The 17,155-nt window shown below is 39.6% G+C and overlaps 1 protein-coding gene across 3 annotated transcripts in view; it reads left to right on the top strand.

The window, feature by feature from the left end:
• MEGF11 (multiple EGF like domains 11) overlaps window positions 1–17,155 on the top strand; it is a 426,707-nt gene that overhangs the window by 227,582 nt on the left and 181,970 nt on the right. For all 3 annotated transcript variants that reach the window (XM_069985852.1, XM_069985860.1, XM_069985843.1), the window contains exon 5: window positions 15,910–16,002. In XM_069985852.1, the coding sequence (XP_069841953.1) occupies window positions 15,910–16,002 (93 nt within the window). The remainder of the gene's footprint in view (window positions 1–15,909; window positions 16,003–17,155) is intronic.

Below are 17,155 nucleotides of genomic sequence, written 5' to 3'. Positions count from 1 at the left end.
ATGCAATGCCATGTCAAAGCAATTGCAGGTATAAACTATAACACCACAGAGCAAACTTAGACTAAACAGTCTCCAATTGGATTTTTTCAGTTTTCACTGAATAAAAACTAGACATAGTTCCCATAGTAGTCCCATGGTCAGGCCAGTATATATATATATATATATATATATATTATATATATATAGCCAAAATATGGCCGTGTGAAGCCAGCCTTACCTGGCAGTTCCAGCAAAACAAAATTACGAATTTTAAAGGGGTAGTCTGACTACAAAATTTTTTAAAATAAACTGGTGCCAGAAAGTTATACAGATTTGTAACATACAAAACTAAAGAAAGAGGAGCAGCTGCACCTCACACCTATGGCTGACACTAATGCCTCTCAGCTACATTCAAAAACCAATGCCAGAATGTTGGTATATAATTTGATCAAACCATATTGCCTCGTTCAGGTCTTCTGGCCGACACTGTGTTGGTCAGCGACCGCCAACCCAGCAAAGCTACCCAGCAAAGCTAGCGACAACAAGGGAGGGGGGGGGGGCTCCAGAATAGCCCTGCAACCCCACCCGTACAGGACCAATCCCACTGGCCCCCCCACATGCCACAGGCGCCGATGGCGGAGAAGGCGGCCGCCAAGCAACACAAGTGTGAACAAGGTGTTACTACTCACCATTGCACCAACAGGTAGAATGGGAGAAAGAGGAGGTACTTACTGTATGTGCACAGGTGCTTTCTGCTAATTGGGGTGACATAGGTCTTACAAGGGAGGAGTGCTAGGCATTCAAGAAGGGGAAAACACACAAAATACAAAACGGAGCTGCTGCACTTCACAACCATGGCTGATGCTTTTCGGGGTTGTCGCTCGCTGACCAACACAGTGTTGGTTTAGTGTATGGACTCATGTGGGCCCGAAGAACATGGGGCAATATTGTTTCATCAAATAATATACTAACATTCTGGCGTTGTTTTTTAATGTAGCTGAGAGGCATTAGTGTCAGCCATGGGTGTGAGAAAGTTATATAGATTTGTCATTTACTTCTATTAAAAAATCTCAAGTCTTCCCATAGTTATCAGTTGCTGTATGTCCTGCAGGAAGTGTTGTTTTATTTCCAGCCTGACACAGTGCTCTCTGCTGACATCTCTGGCCGAAACAGGAACTGTTCAGAGATGGAAAGGTTTTCTATAGCAATCCCCATAGAAAACTTCTCCTGTTCTGGACCTTTCCTGTCTCGGCCAGAGATGTCAGCAGAGAGCACTGTGCCAGACTGAAAATAAAACAACACTTCCTGCAGGACATACAGCAACTGATAACTATGGGAAGACTTGAGATTTTTTAATAGAAGTAAATTACAAATCTGTATATCTTTCTGACACCAGTTGATTTGAAAAAAAAAATTTCCTCTGGACAAACCCTTTAATGTTTTTTTTTTTAATTAGTTTTTCCAGTACTTATCAGCTGCTGTATGTCCAGCAGGAAGTCGTGTATTTTTTCCAGTCTGACACCTTGCCCCCTGTTGCCACTTTTGACAGGAACTGTCCAGAGCAGCAACAAATCCCTGTATAAAACCTCTCCTGACATTTACTGAGAGAGCAAGGTGTCAGACTGGAAAGAATACACCGCTTCCTGCAGGACATACAGCAGCTGATAAGTGTTAGAAGAATTGAGCTTTATAAATTTACAATTTTTTTTTTAAAACCTTCTGGCATGTTGATTCAAAAAAAATAAAAATCTCCTGGATTACTCCTTTAAGATCACTGCTTGCTGTCATCCAACAGGAACCTGGTGCAGTTATTGTGTTGGATATACAGATGTTGATCTTGTTACAGTTCTTAATGGTAACAAGCCCTGTGTGTCCATCACATGACCAAGAGAACAGTTCTGAGTGTATTAAAGTGTTAACACTAAAATAAATGAAACAGAGCAACACAACCCCAACACAAGGGCGAGGGATTGTTTTTTACCCTGCAAAAGAGAGTAAAGGTTCCTGTTATGTGACAGCAAGCAGAGATCTTTAAAACCATGAGGCGAACTGATACAGAATGTATATTGTAAAATTTTATTTTCAGTATAATTGCTGGAACAGGAATAACCTTTTAGCACCCTACGTAGCTTTTTTTGGGCCATTAAAATGCTGTATAACTTAGATGTGAAGGTCTGCAGTTTATATTTCATTTTTTTTCCCTTGGTCTGCAACTAGCCCCAAAGTACCGGGGATAGAGGACTGTGCCGTCCGACATTTTATAGTTGTTTGTCAGTGAAACATAATTAAAATTGGAACATGAGGTCAGAGGTTTATAAATCAAGGGGCTCTTCAGTAAAAATTAAACCCTTCACATTTGTTCTTGGTAAGAAGTCTGCCTCTCTTTAAGCATCTTTTATTTGATTTACTTGGTCATATAATCAGCAAATGTAAAATCTACTATCGGAGTTCGATTTTCATTCCCTCTGTTTAATGCCTGTTTATTCAGAGTTTTCAAAATAAAAGTTAGATAAAAGTATATAAATAAACCAGAAACAAAAAAAACAAGCCATAACTAAAGCGATGCAGACAGACATAAAATGTACAAAGGTGCACATAGGCGTATAAACAGGGAAACCATTGTCAGATCCAGTAGGGAACCGAACGAGCAGTAAGGAGTGGGAAAGGAAGGGGTTATAGAAGGGGAGAGAACTTAAAGGGGGGTTCCACCTAATCACTTGTATTTAATAAAAACAACATACTATCTCCAGTCAAGTGATCCAGCTTCTGTACTGCTCAGTGAGGGTATAAGCAGTAGGAGATTATTTTGTGTCACAAGGTGCGATGATCTGACTACTGGAGCCAGTTGGTGACAAAATAGGCAGTTACTTTGCCGGTATGTATTGTGGGCACAGAGGGGGAAGGGATGGGGGGGAGGGGTGACGTGTGGGTATATACTCCCTACATTAGGTTTATTTTTATAAAATTGATGTATATAGGCGGGATTCCCCATGAATTAGGTTTAGAGAAGGTCTACAGCTCTAGTAAATATGAACTAGCTTCTTATTAACAAATAGAAATATAAGGGTACAGATACCACGTTACAGTTATTGTTTGTAGATGAAAGCACACCTATATACAGTGGCCAATGGACACACCATTTTGAATCCTTATCATGGTCTTAGGAGACCATACATTATAAGTAACCATACATGTCATATGATAGTCAACCAGTACTATATCTTTCAGTTACAATGCCCGTCGTTGGCAGCTATCAGTACTTTCTTTCCCACACTCACTATGGTCGGGTTTTTGTCCATGAACTTAACTGCTCTCTATTTGCAGCTGCTGCCATGCTGCTTTTTTTCTTCAAGGTTGCTTCAACTATAATCTATATGCCTGCCTTTTCTTAAATGGCAGCAGCAGCCATAGCTTTTCCCCTACCTATCTGTCCTGGCTCAGATTCTCCTATTAAAGGCATGCACCTGGTAAGTAGGGAACATTTTAGTTTTAAGAACCATTGTAAGGTTTGACTTAGCTGTTACTGATAAGATATATTAAACTTTCTTAAACTTGCTTGTATGTATTGATTTATGCAAAGTTTGTTGAAACAACAGGGACCATATCATTAAGCTTTTAACAAACTTTGCATAAATCAATAGTACGAACACTATAAACTTTGTAATATAACTTATTGAAGAAAAATGCCTCTTTTTCCACTACTTACTCCCCCCCCACCCTAACCCGAGAGAAACAAAGACAGAAAAACACAGAGAAAAGCTGCTTTTTAGTTATTATATACCCCCTCAGTGCTTGATTCACAGCTTATCCTGCAGTTTATCCTTCTCAATACTTCTCTATAATGTCCTCCATGATGCTGCTGCTTCTGAAGGTGCACTGCGGAATCTGTTGGCGCTATACAAATAAATATTATTATTATTATTATTATTACTGCAGAGATGTAGAAGATCAGGGTCACCTATAGGAGACATTGTAGCAGATAATCTTTAACAAACTTTGCATAAATCAATAGTAAAAACACTATAAACTTTGTAATATAACTTATTGAAGACAAATGCCTCTTTTTCCACTACTTACTCTGAGAGAAACAAAGACAGAAAAACACAGAGAGAAGATGCTTTTTTTTAGTTATTATATACCCCTTTAGTGCTTGATTTACAGCTTATCCTGCAGTTTATCCTGCTCAATACTTCTCTATAATGTCCTTCCTGATGCTGCTGTTTCTAAAGGTGTTTTGCAGAGATGTAAAGGAGCAATATCTTCTGTAAAGACATCATAGCAGATAATCTTTACCCACTGGCTCGGGAACAACTGAATGTTAGAGATGGAGTCTGCCATGTACAAATTATATAATAACCAGAAATGTTACTAGGCCTCATAAAATACATATGACAATCTGGATTTTAAGTCTGTCTGTGAAAAAACTATTCTGTGATGATGGAAGAGAGAATCAGAATCTTTATTCAATCCAAATATTTTTTTTCTTCATTGCAGTAAAACACAAAAACATAAAAGGAAGACTCTACACTTACTAACTATAGAGCCAATGTTAATGAAAGGTTGAGCTTCACTTTCAATCTTAGTCCGTACAATGAAGAGATCTTACCGGCTGTTGGTGCCCCCACAATGTATTGAAATGCTATACACATAAGCACCTTGACACTTTTGTACTCTTTAGAGTCATGCTATTGTTTGATGAGTTTGGTACATAAATCCTCTCTTAAAATATGCCCGGAGAGTCTCCATTTATTGTACAATTCAGGGAAGGGAGAAAATCATTTACTTTCTTTGCAATCAGATATACCTGCTCTGAATTATTACCAGCTATTTAAATCGGGTTATCCGATATTGAAGCCGTGAAATATTTGCAGGTTGACTCTCTCCGCAGTGACCGTAAGTCTACATGTGTTTATTGTTATTGTAATTGTATGCGCCGGTAATATATTCTGAGCAAATTCCATTACACTTAAAAGTTCAACTACAAAGAACATTATGATCGTTGCTTCCATAATGCGATCTAAGAGTGTCTTCATCAACTGTGTTTAACTATTCTGTGCTTCCCATATAGAGTTTCTTGTCAATTACTTAGCTGGGTCCTGGGGATCCAGCACATTTATAATGCGTGTTCACAGTCAGAACTCCGACCTGTTCAGATCAAGTGCTTATTGGGCTGCGAAAGTGACAACCATTCTTATGAACTCAGAATGGTTATCAAATCCCTTGTCCTGCTTTTGGCAACTTGTGCAGAGAAGGTAGCACATTCCACCAGCTAAGAGTTAGGCTCAACCGAGACAAACCCTTCATGGACCCTTCATGAACTTAAAGGGGTATTCCAATTTGAGTTTGCTATCCCCTATCCAGATAATAGGGGATAACAAGCTAAAAAATCTTTTACCATATCAGAGAAACATGTCAAAAGTCGTGACTGATCAGGAGAACAAGCTGAGAAAATTCTGCATGCAGCTAGATGGACTTCCAGTGCAAGTCTGTGGGGTCCATCTAGGTGGCAGACACAAAGTTCTGTTCTATCTCTTCTAATGTTGTTTGGAATTGACCATTGGACCGTGCATACAGCCACGGGGCAGGACTCCCAAAATAACTCCAAGGCCCTCACAAGTGTCTTTCTTGGGTGTCTTTACTCACACTAGAACTAAAAATGAGCAATGCGTTTCGGTGTTGGACTGACACATTTATCAAGCTCCTCCTCACTGCAAAATCTCCATTTGTAACACAGTATTCACACTTTCTTCTTGCATGTATTGTTACACCTGTATATAGTACTTTTTATTGTATGTGCCCATAAATTTATTTTTTCATGTGATGTCCTGTGCTGAAATCCATGTAAAATCTACATCCCATCATTGAATGGGGCACAACTTATCAGAGTGCAATTTTTCAGTCGGGTGGGAGGTAGATTTACATAAGCAAATTCTTGCATTTGAATTATGGCCACAATCCCGACCTTTTTTTAGGGGATGTATTATTTTTCCATGAAGAAGAATTCATATGTCACATGCACAGCAGGGACAAAGCATATGGTATGGCTGCTTCTGGTCACCAGGGGGAGCTCTCCACAGCACGCTTGTACAGCACAGCAGGGACAGTGTACGGTATAGCGGCAGGTGGCAGGATAACAGCAGACTGTGTGCACCTCTACATCTGGTGGTAGGGGACAACGGGGATGGCAGCAGACCACGGACCCCACGGATCCGTGTTGGCAGCAGGTGACTGTCTTCATGTCCGGCATGCAGCTGCTCTGCAATAGACCATGAAGGTAGGGGACAATGGTGACAGACTAAAGGGAATCACAGCTGCATGCCCTGGTGTTCTGTTCGGCCAAACAAAAACTTTTCTAGGTCTTACTTTCAGAGGAGACCTTATATCTAGCAATTCAGCAAAACCTCTCCTAGGTCTTAATTTCAGGGGATGTTTTATTTTTTTGTGTAAATAGGGTATGTTTCTACTTTAAAGCCATAGGTCCATCGTGATTTAAAAGGAATGAATCCATCTCATGCTTAGTATTGAACCTCAAGTGGCTTTAAAGCTGTTACAGATCTGCTAATCCTAACTTGCCCTATTCACAGGGTTTAGTAGGACTTCAACTCCAGATCAGCTGGAGAACCTTGATAGTTTTCTCAGCGTATAACCTTTGCAGTAGCGTCTACAGAGCTGGTTGCAGGTAGCGGTTTTAATCACATTTAATACACTTCTGCATGATGTTCCTGACCTGCCTGTGATGAGAAGACACTGAACACCAGCAGCAACGTCTCTCCTATGTAGCCCTCTTCCGCTCTCTACATGTGCGTGCTTAATGCTCCTATTGATTTGTGGACTCTTGTTCCTTTTCTAGTCTGACAATATCAGATGCTTCAACCCGTTCTTTTAAGCCAGGCTTCTTTTCACTTACATTGAAAGCAGGAAATAATAATATCTTTTTCCTTCTTGTCATTCAAATATGAAAAGTCATGAACTGTTCAGAAAGAAATCAATAGCCATGCTCACTAGGACTCTACACCGGCAGCTGAAAGCGTGTCTTTGTTTACTAGGGTTTTGAGCGTTATTTTGGGAGAAGGTAAAGTGGAACATAGTTAAAAGAGGTTCCTCTTGTGTGCACTATATGTTCTTCTATTTTATAATAATTCAGTGCAGTACAATTCTCCTCAGCAGGTCTGGATCTACCTATGGGTACACTGCAGGACTGAAAAGAAGACAACTGGGGAGGCACAAAGAGAAGGCTGTAGATGTATTATGATATTTAATCCATTGTATAGAAGACACAAGCACCATATGTATGACACACTCAACCACTTTTCATGGCACTATCTTTGTCAGTATCATAAAAAAGGGATATGGACCCGCTGTAGTTTAACCAGATATCTTAATAGATCTTGTGCAATATGGTGCACTTCGCCATGTAACTGCATACTAGTTTACTGCCCGCCACCATTCTAATAATAGATGTGCCCAATTAAAAGCATTGTGCTGCATCAACACAATTACATGAGTTGAACACATTACATATATTATAAGTTTACAAGTCACTGCTCCATTTAATAGCTTCTGTGGCTCCTAACATATTTGTAAAAGCACTCAATTTACTTAAAGTCATTCCTATGCCAAGAAAAAAAAGATTTAAAGCTTTGGAAAAACATGGCCACTTTCTTCCAGAGACAGCACCGCTCTTGTCTGCAGTTTAGGTGTGGTTTGCAATTAAGCTTCATTCACTTCAATGGAACTAAGTTGCAAACCTAAACCCAAACTGAAGACAAAAGTGGTGATGTCTCTGGAAGTGGGGTGGTGTTTAGCTTCTGCTATACAAAGGAAAGGTGGTGAGAGGAACCTTGGGCTGTGTGCATGCAAGCTGAGGCTTCATTGTTCCTGAAAGGTAAATCAAGGCTTCTTTTATATCCTGGCAACTGCAGTTCAGTGCTGTGATGCTGCTGTTTTTTTTCTTTCTACTCAAATAGAATCTTGCAAATCCAGTGCATCAGTAATCCCTTCTTCCAATCTAAGGAATCATATGGTAGTTTATTGAAAATCACCCAGGGAACAGTGCCAGCCTGTTCAAACTGATTCATCCAGAGCAGAGCAGAGAGGAGTAAGTGCTCTGCTTGGATTGGCCAGACAAATAAGGAAACAAGTAATTCTTTATGCAACACTGGCAAACAGCTAGCTCAAGTGCCCCTTGAAATAGACCATATGAGAAATAGCTGTGCACAATGGAGGGTGTTCTCTGAGGCTTAAAGAGGTTATCTGGTTAGGTAAAATATATGTTGAATCATCTAACACCCCTCCTGGAGACTAACAATTCATTGCATACATGTTATTACCTTCTCTACCTCTACCCTCAGGTTTGAGCTTCTGCTTTCTGCTATAGACACAAAAAACGGTGTGAGAGCTGCTGACTCCATCTCTGCCCTCAACCCCCTCCTTCCTCTCCCTTCCAGATGGCTGGTGTAAACAACTTCCTATCTGCACCATTGTAGCAACTCCGTAATGCCTGGAGGGTTAATCACAGTGAGTTCATCAGCAACTTGACCTGAGATTAACCCTCTCAGTATTACAAAGAGAATAGAATGTTGCAGAATTAGCCTGCAAGGAACTTATTTACATCAGCCATCTGGGAAGGAAGGGGAGGGGGTTGAGAGCAGAGACGGCCTCGAAAGCTCTTACAGAGGTTTTTGTGTCTTCATCAGAAATCAGCAGCTCAAAACTGAGGGAAGGAGACAGAAAAGGTAATGACATGAATGGAATTAATTGTTAGTCTCCAGGAGGGAGGAGGAGGAGACAACATAGATTTTACCTAACTTGATAACCCTTTAATAACAGCAGTAAGAGTCCAAAAATGCTCTTGTCACCACCAGTTAATCTAACAAAACCAATTTTAAAATGACAGCCGTCAATAATGATCATAAACATTATTTACGGTCGTCATTATGAAACAACGGCCATTATTTTGCCTAATAAAGATGCTATGTGAACATAGCCTATAGGTGTATTTAAGGCTCTATGCATATCCTTTTTTTATCCGCATCGCCAGTACACATCTAGACATTCGCAAACAGGTATTCTAACATATACTGCAGCTGCGTCCATTCAGTTTAATGGGCCAAACAAAGTCAACTTGTGATTATCATACTGTATACTGTGCAAGGATAGACCATGATATACAGTGGCATACCGCTTTGCTGGTATTCAGAAATATACTGTGAACTTGAAGCAATAATGAAATGTCCATGGAACTTAATGGGCACATGAATTTTATAGTGTAGGGCAGGGGTGTCAAACTCAGGCCCTCCAGCTGTTGCAAAACTACAATTCCCATCATGCCTGGACATGACTTTCCAGGCATGATGGGAATTGTGGTTGAGGGCCTCATTTGACACTGCTGGTGTAGAGTGAAAGCTATGTATAAAGTGTTCCCCCCAAGTATGGCGCTCATAGGTTCCAGAGTCCAGTGATAGAAGCTGCTGAAGCGTCTTAAATACCAAGCACATGTCCGTGTGAAGTCACACAATGTAAGAGCAGACAGGGCTGGATTGTAATATAGGAGCCACAGCATTTTAGTTTGACAGATTTATTGATCATTTGTAAAAATGTTGCATTTAAATGCTTGGCTCTTTTATGTTGGAAATTTGCCTGAAGGACATTTGAAGAAGGAGAAGGACTTTGCTTGGTGCCTTTTGCTGTCAGGCCACGCTGGGATATGGACTTTTACAACAGATCTCCATATAAATACATTGGCAGAAGCTATTCTTATCTTATTACTAAAATAGAATAATGCCTTAAAATTTACAATAGCATATATTACAGTTATATTTACAGATAGATAGACAGACAGACAGATAGAGAGATAGATAGAGATAATAGATACAATAAATAAATAAATAAATAAATACATAGATAATTTGTGTACAGTGTAGATAGATAGATAGATAGATAGATAGATAGATAGATAGATAGATAGATAGACAGACATAACCTTTATATACTAAACAGATAGATACATTTCATATAATAGATAGAGATAGATATCAATGCACAAGTATAGGGCACTGCAGGAGTTGCTGCCAGCAGTTGAAAAGATGATCAAAGTCCTCTCTTCAATAAACAATCAGAAAAAGACATGGCTCTCTGGATAAAATTCAAAATATACAAAATACAGGTGCAACATTTCAGCCCTGCAAGGAGCCTTTCTCCATGCATGTGCTTGAGAAAGGCTCCATCCTGGGCTGAAACGTCGCACTTGTATTTGTATATGGTATAAAGCACAGTCTAAATTTTCATTGTATCCAGAGTACCGTGGCTTTTTCTGATTGTAGATAGATATGAGATAGATTAAATACATAGATATGAGATGGACAGACAGTCTGACCATTGCTTCTTTTATAGAGGCCTAATAACTTATTCAAGACCACTAACTATTTGATGCTTAGGACTGTATTGGTTTGTAAAATTTATATTTTATATTATAATCAGAGGCTTCACTTGCAGATCTTGGGACCCCAAATTCATTACCAGCCCCCCAGTTTTTAGATGCTATTTACAGTATTGCTGCAGAGGGTCTTCTAGCTACAATACTGATAGAAACAATCTAGTAGTAAGATGCAGAGAACAAATAATACAGCACAGTAGGAACAATATTCCTGTTTACGCATTCTGTGCAAATCTCTAATCGTCTGTAGACGTTTTCAGTATAGAACCAAGTTTTAGTGCTGAAGTGTTTACCCATCCATTCACACAGGAATGTTTTTGTGCAGCACGAGCCTCTCTAATGGTTTTAACACATAAGATATCTTTATGTAGTACTCTACACAGGAGCATGCATGTGCCGTGAGTCAACATCCTTTTATCTGTCAGTTTACACTATATATGTTGTATAACAGGATGTACATTATATATGGGTAGCAATGGCTCGGGGGTTGCTAGGTTAATGTGTTGGAACAGAAGTACTTTGGCTATTACCTTGTAGGTGAATATCAATAGAAAGTATTTTGGACGAATTCACTGTTGGAAAATATGTTTTTATAAATAATTTTTTTTTCCAGTTATTTTATATCCGTGAACTGTTTTTTTTTTTCATTCTTTACAGTTAACTAAGTGGTTGGTTGGGATTTCTTGTAGAAATGTGTCTCTGGATACATTATTAAAACTCTCTCCATTTTTTCCATCTATTTTCACTTGTTTTCAATTGGCCTGTGCTCTACCTTAAAATCAATGAAAACCTTTACTACAAAAAAATGTGGTGACCAGAAACTTCCATTTTATTACTCTAAGGACCCGTTCAAACTGCAGAATCGGCGCAGAAATTTTGCATAGAATTCCCCACACGGACTTGGCATCGAATCCTGCCTTCTATTAGTTTGAATGGGAGGGCTTGTGTGTCTCAACTCTTTGAGTGGAGAGGTGCGGAGATTGGAGGCGCCCGAGCCCTCCCATTCAAACAGAAGGCAGAATAGTACGTGCGGGGAGGTTCCGCATGGAATTTCAAAGTTGATTCTGTTCTGTAAACGGGTCCTTACATAGAGAGCACTTACAGCTTCCAGTCCTGCTTACACCACTGCTATACCCTTCCCATCAGTCTTTCTGATATTTTTGATGCCAACAATGCAAAAAGTCAGTGGGATTTATAAGTCAGTGGGATTTAGGAAGAGCCACGTATGGGATTGAGCAGTACCTACAGATATGTCTTTGCTTTCATCTTGCTTGAACGTTTTATTTCATAGTAATCACAGATAATAGAGCATTGTTATTTTTTTTAGTATCTGTTAAAAGAATTACACTGCACTTTGAACAAACTTTGAATAAATCAATGGTAGAAGAAAATATAGGAAACTTTTTAATATATCTTATTAAAGAAAAATGCCTCTTTCTCCACTTATGCCGCCCCCAAACTCATCATTTATTCATTTATACTTTTATTTTTTGCTTTATTTATGTCCTTTTAGTGAACAAGTATACAAACTAAAAAAAGAGACATGGCAGGGTATTACAAAGGAGTATGCTGAAGCTTCAACAAGAGAGTAAATAGTAAGTTGGGCCAAATCCTGGGGCAACGTCCTGGGCAAAAAACAAAAGAAAAAGAGAATTCACACCCCATCCCATCATGTAAGCAAAGTGAACAACCCCAACACATGGTAGTAACCATAAGGGCAGTCCATGGGGACCATGCTGTGTCTAATTTTAGCAGACCTTTTCTACTCAAATAGAGCAGCCTATATAAAGGTACATATATACTGACTAGAGTGATCTAAGCCGCTAAGCAGGGCCAGCATCGGCACCCGGCTTACCCAGGCAGTCGCCGGGGCCCAGTGCTGCCTGACTCACTCAGCAATGGTTGACCAGTCTTTGCTGAGTGGGGTCTGGGTGTGGGGAAAGGGGATAGTGGAGAGATGGTACCAGTTGACAACCATTCTCTCTGCATTGCATTACATTGGTGTCTTTTAAACACCAATACAATGCAATAGCCGAGAACTGGCTGGTATTGGGAGCTTTCATCCCTCTGCCCAGCTAGCCAGCGTCTCCTCTGTGATGCAGACAGCCCTATCAGCACTGCCTGCATCTTTCTGCTCAGGCCAGACCTGACTAGATGAGGCCAGAGTAGCAGAGCAGTTAAGCTCCAGTGCCAGGATTGGTGACTGTACAAAAATTAGGGGGAGGGAGCAGTGTTTTGTAGAGTGTTAAGAAAACATGTGACTCTTAAATTGCTGCAAAACTACAACTCCCATCATATCCTGCTAGCAATGGAAGAACGGTTGTATTTGTGTGCATCCGTTTTGATTCCTTTTTCCATTGACAAAAACTGATCAAAACGCATTCGGTTTATAATGTACATTAATGTACGTTAAAAACCAATGCATTTTGATCCTTTTTTTATATAATGGAAGTCAATGGAAAAACGGTTTAAAATACAGATACAAACAAATGCACCCATTTTCTGAATTTGTTTTTTTGCAAAAACATGAAAAAAAAAGTAGTGGGAATCAAGCCTTGGTCCAGTATTCACTAACATGTGATTTTCCAGTTGCTGCAATACTGCAATTCCCACCATGCACTGCTGGCAGAGCATAACATGTGTTATAGTTTGGCAACAGCTGAAAAGCCACTGATTTAGGAGAACAGTTTATTTAGTCCAGTGTTCTCCAACAAGTGACTCACTCTCCACTTACTGCAAAAATACCACTACCATCATACACTACTGGCAGGACATGATTGAAGTTGTATTTTGGCAACAGCTAAAGAACCACAGATGGAAAAACACCCAGCTACTCATCTGGGCGACTTCCTTTCAGCAAGTAGTCAAGGTCACCGGGCGTGTCAGCGCTGTAACCACGCCTCTCTGGGTAATCTCCATGACATCACTGAGAGGTGGACCTTCGCGACACCAAGAGGCAGTCAGCGCTCCAATGTCTTGTTGACCTAAAGGCCCGGCTCTTGGTGATATCCTGAAGATTAACCGGAGAGGCGTGGTTACAGCACTGACATGCCTGGTGAGCCTGACTGCTTGCCGAAAGGAAGGCGTCCAGATGACTTTAAAAGAAGAGAATGGAGAACTTTATGAGTGAAAGTTTGCGGGTTATACCAGGCAGGGACGCAGGCTTCATGAATATGTTTTGGAAGTCTGCTGGGCGATGTATCAGCACATTTCCTTAGCGTTATAGGCACTTTTTGAGTGATTGGTTCCCTTTAAGGGGATTTTCAGGGACTTCCTTTTTATTATTGATGGCTTATCCTTACCATAGGTCACCAGTATAAAATTGTGGAAGTCTGGCCCACAGGACCCCAGCCAGTCAGCTGATTGAAGTGGCGGTTGCACTTGTGTAGGTGTTGCATCCTCCCTTCCAGCACAACTCTATACACTCACAGCAGTGCCTGTTCCTGGTAATTCAACTCATCTTATTCCCTTTATTAGGATAAACTGCACTACCATTCACTGCTACTTCTAAATGTAACAATCTGTGCTTGGTAGGACTCAAAGAGCCGCCAGTGCTTGCACGAGTCGAGCAACTTTGGACTGTAAATATCGGATATTGAAGCTTTAGCCTAAGTATAGGGCATATTAAAGAAATGGGAAACCACTGTAATATATATTGACAATGACAAATTAATTTTCAGTTTCCTGCTCTCCGGTATACCACCGTTATGTATTATGTATGTCAAAACTATAGAAAAGAATGACAAGATGTGAACCTTTCCTTTAAGATGGATAAAAGATATAAACCAATTCCATATTACAATCTGCAAACAATAATACTCTGCTGGCAGCTTTATGTTATAATCTGCTTCTATAGTAAAGGTAGGAACAGTGCCTTGTTATACAGTCATAACGGGAAAGGACATTGGAAAACTAGATGGAAGAGTTGCTGTAATGTATTTTCTTTTTTTCCAAGAGCTGCTGTAGAATTGTGTATTTACAAGTACATCTCATCCAAAAAGCAGCACTTTACATGACAATGGTCTATAGAGATTAATGGGTGGATACACTTTTTCCCATACAAAGTCCAAAGTTAAAATTTTTCTATTCTGTTTATTCATCAGTATTTTCTACCATGTTACAGGTAAAAGAATGAATGTGGAAGACGGATGTCATCTAGTTGTAAAATATAGATTTATATTACGGATGTATTTTTACAGGTCATTACAGTGAATCATTTAAATTGGATATGATAAGGAAATTAGAGAACCAGTCTTTAAATGGGCACTCAAAAAAAAACTTTTGACATTGTTGTAGTGACCTGCCAAAGTTTTGATCAGGTCTTAGTGTCCTGAACCCATATCTGATCGGTAGAATGAGCTTAGGGAAGTGTGCGGAATATTGATTTATTCCTATATACTGTATGTTAGTTACCTGTGTAAATTAGCACTACCTAGACAGATGTCTATTGCAGGACTAAGCACTCAGTTCGGCGTTTCTCCCTACCTATTCTAATGATCGGTGGCGGTCTGGACACCCAGGCCTGTAGACTTTTGCCATGTCTATATGACATGACAGAAGTATTGGAGTTCAACAGCACCATAAAGCCAGGTCTAGTAGGGAGGTAGATGGATGGATTCATGCTAGAATGCCAGTAATCCCAAGTGCGGGCTAGAAAGCATGGAAGTATGAGAGAGTCCAACAGCATCCAAAGTTGTGCAAAAATCTTCACAGTTTTATTGCACATCCAAGTACATAAAAAGCAACGTTTCGACCTCATGGGTTTTTATCAAACTTATTAAAGACCTCTGAGGTCCAAAGTTGCTGTTTTTTTTTTACTTAGTTATAGAATAAAAAGCTAGATGATTTTTCCACAACTTTGGATGCTGTTGGACTCTCTCATGCTTTTCATGTACTTTCATGTCAATAGTTTTTCAAAATGACAGGTACTTGAGACATTCTATACATAGAACACTTTTTTTTGCCATTCTCTTTCTATTGTCTTTTCCTTCTACTGCTTTTAAAATCCAGCCGCTTACCTTTACAAATAGATTGCAATTATATCTGTGTAGCTATCCTCTGGTCTCCTGCAATGCACTGCTCTTGTAACAGAAAACCTGCAAAATGATAAATTAATTTTAGATGTAAATGGAGGAGAAAATATCAGGCATCACGTAAACTGGTGTTGTGTTTATGCAGTAAAACTTAATATGTCATGGTCATTTAGTATGGTATATATGGGGGTGTCATGGGTCTTTACTAGAGATGAGTACAACTGATTATGCTCAAGTCCTATCGTTTGCCATTGAAATACTGGTGGCTGAAGAAATTGGATGCAGCCCTAGGGAAAACATGGATGCAACCAATGGCTGTATCCAACTTCCCCAGACAGTCTTAGGGCTTCATCCAACTTTTCTAGTCTCTAGACTTTGTGTAATGTATTTTTATATTTAGATAGCATATTGATTTTTTTAAGTACTCAGTTTTAATGTTCTGCCTTTTATCTTTTTTTACAGCCCTCTGTACGGAGGAATGTGTACATGGGAGGTGTGTGTCACCAGATACGTGTCACTGTGAGCCTGGATGGGGAGGTGCAGACTGCTCTAGTGGTGAGTTCTCAATTATACGTAATACTGTACGGTCATGCGGTGCACCATCTATACTTAGAATAAATAGTGTAATCTAGATTACCATTTCTAGATTACCATTACTGTACGAATGGGTAGCTCCAGTAACTCTGGTGTATGTTCCTTTATGGTCACCGAACTGTAAGTCCATGTTCACATGTAATGGAAAACTGTAAAATGTGTCCACATGTGAGACATTGGGATGCAGATATAAAGGTTTTGCTGTGGATTTAACCCCTGTATAGCAGTAGGTAAATTCTGCTAGAAAATTCTGCTAGAAAACTGCTGCAGATTCTAAAATCTACAACCTGCCCTAAAGGTTGTGCAGACTTGAATTATACTGTACAGTACAATAAATCGATAAAAAATATGCCATGTGTGACCTTATAGTACAAAAAAAGAATAATCTTTGTCTTTTAGCCTGTTAGGGTGTGTTCACATACACAAAGGACGTGTTTTCTGCAGTAAATCTCACTCTTATTGACTTCAAAGGAAGCCATAGAAACATGCAAAAAGGAGGTGACATATCACATCTTTTCTGCGAAGTTCAGTGATAAAGCTCCCATTGAATTGGGTCAAGAGTCAGGAATATACTCTTTTTAAGGGAAATTACTCTTTGAAAGGTGATGTGTCACCTAGGTGGTTATTACTGATTAGTACCAGATACTAAACATTACCCTCTGTTTTTAATCTGCATATATTTTCTAATTTAATTTTTAATCAATTTTTTTATACATTATTATTGAGGCAGTCATACTGCCTTCGCTTCTGCTCTGCTCTGTTACCAGCATTTAGAGAGATACTTTACAGCAGCTACATAGACATAGGGAATAATAGACTAGAGGGGAGTCATTGCTCTTTATGGAAAAAGTTTCTAGTCATGCTCTGTGACCTTTGCAGAGGCCATTGTGCAGGTTGGGGAAGGAGATGAATTGTTATCATGATCTATTGTGAATAGCATGATCCTTTCTTAACTATGTACTGGTGTCACCTTTATTGTAATCCTGCCTGTAAAAATAATGATGAGACTACTGAAAAAGTCAGCTTGTTAGAGTACTTTTATACAGGCTGACACATGCCCAATACTTATTTACCAAGCTTTCCATGCAGTTCAATCATTGCGTAGTCAGGGCAG

The sequence above is a fragment of the Dendropsophus ebraccatus genome, chromosome 1 (genome assembly GCF_027789765.1).
Source record: "Dendropsophus ebraccatus isolate aDenEbr1 chromosome 1, aDenEbr1.pat, whole genome shotgun sequence".
Classification (NCBI taxonomy): Eukaryota; Metazoa; Chordata; class Amphibia; order Anura; family Hylidae; genus Dendropsophus; species Dendropsophus ebraccatus.
The sequence above is the reverse complement of the archived record's forward strand: the minus strand, read 5'-3'. Positions and strand labels throughout refer to the sequence as shown.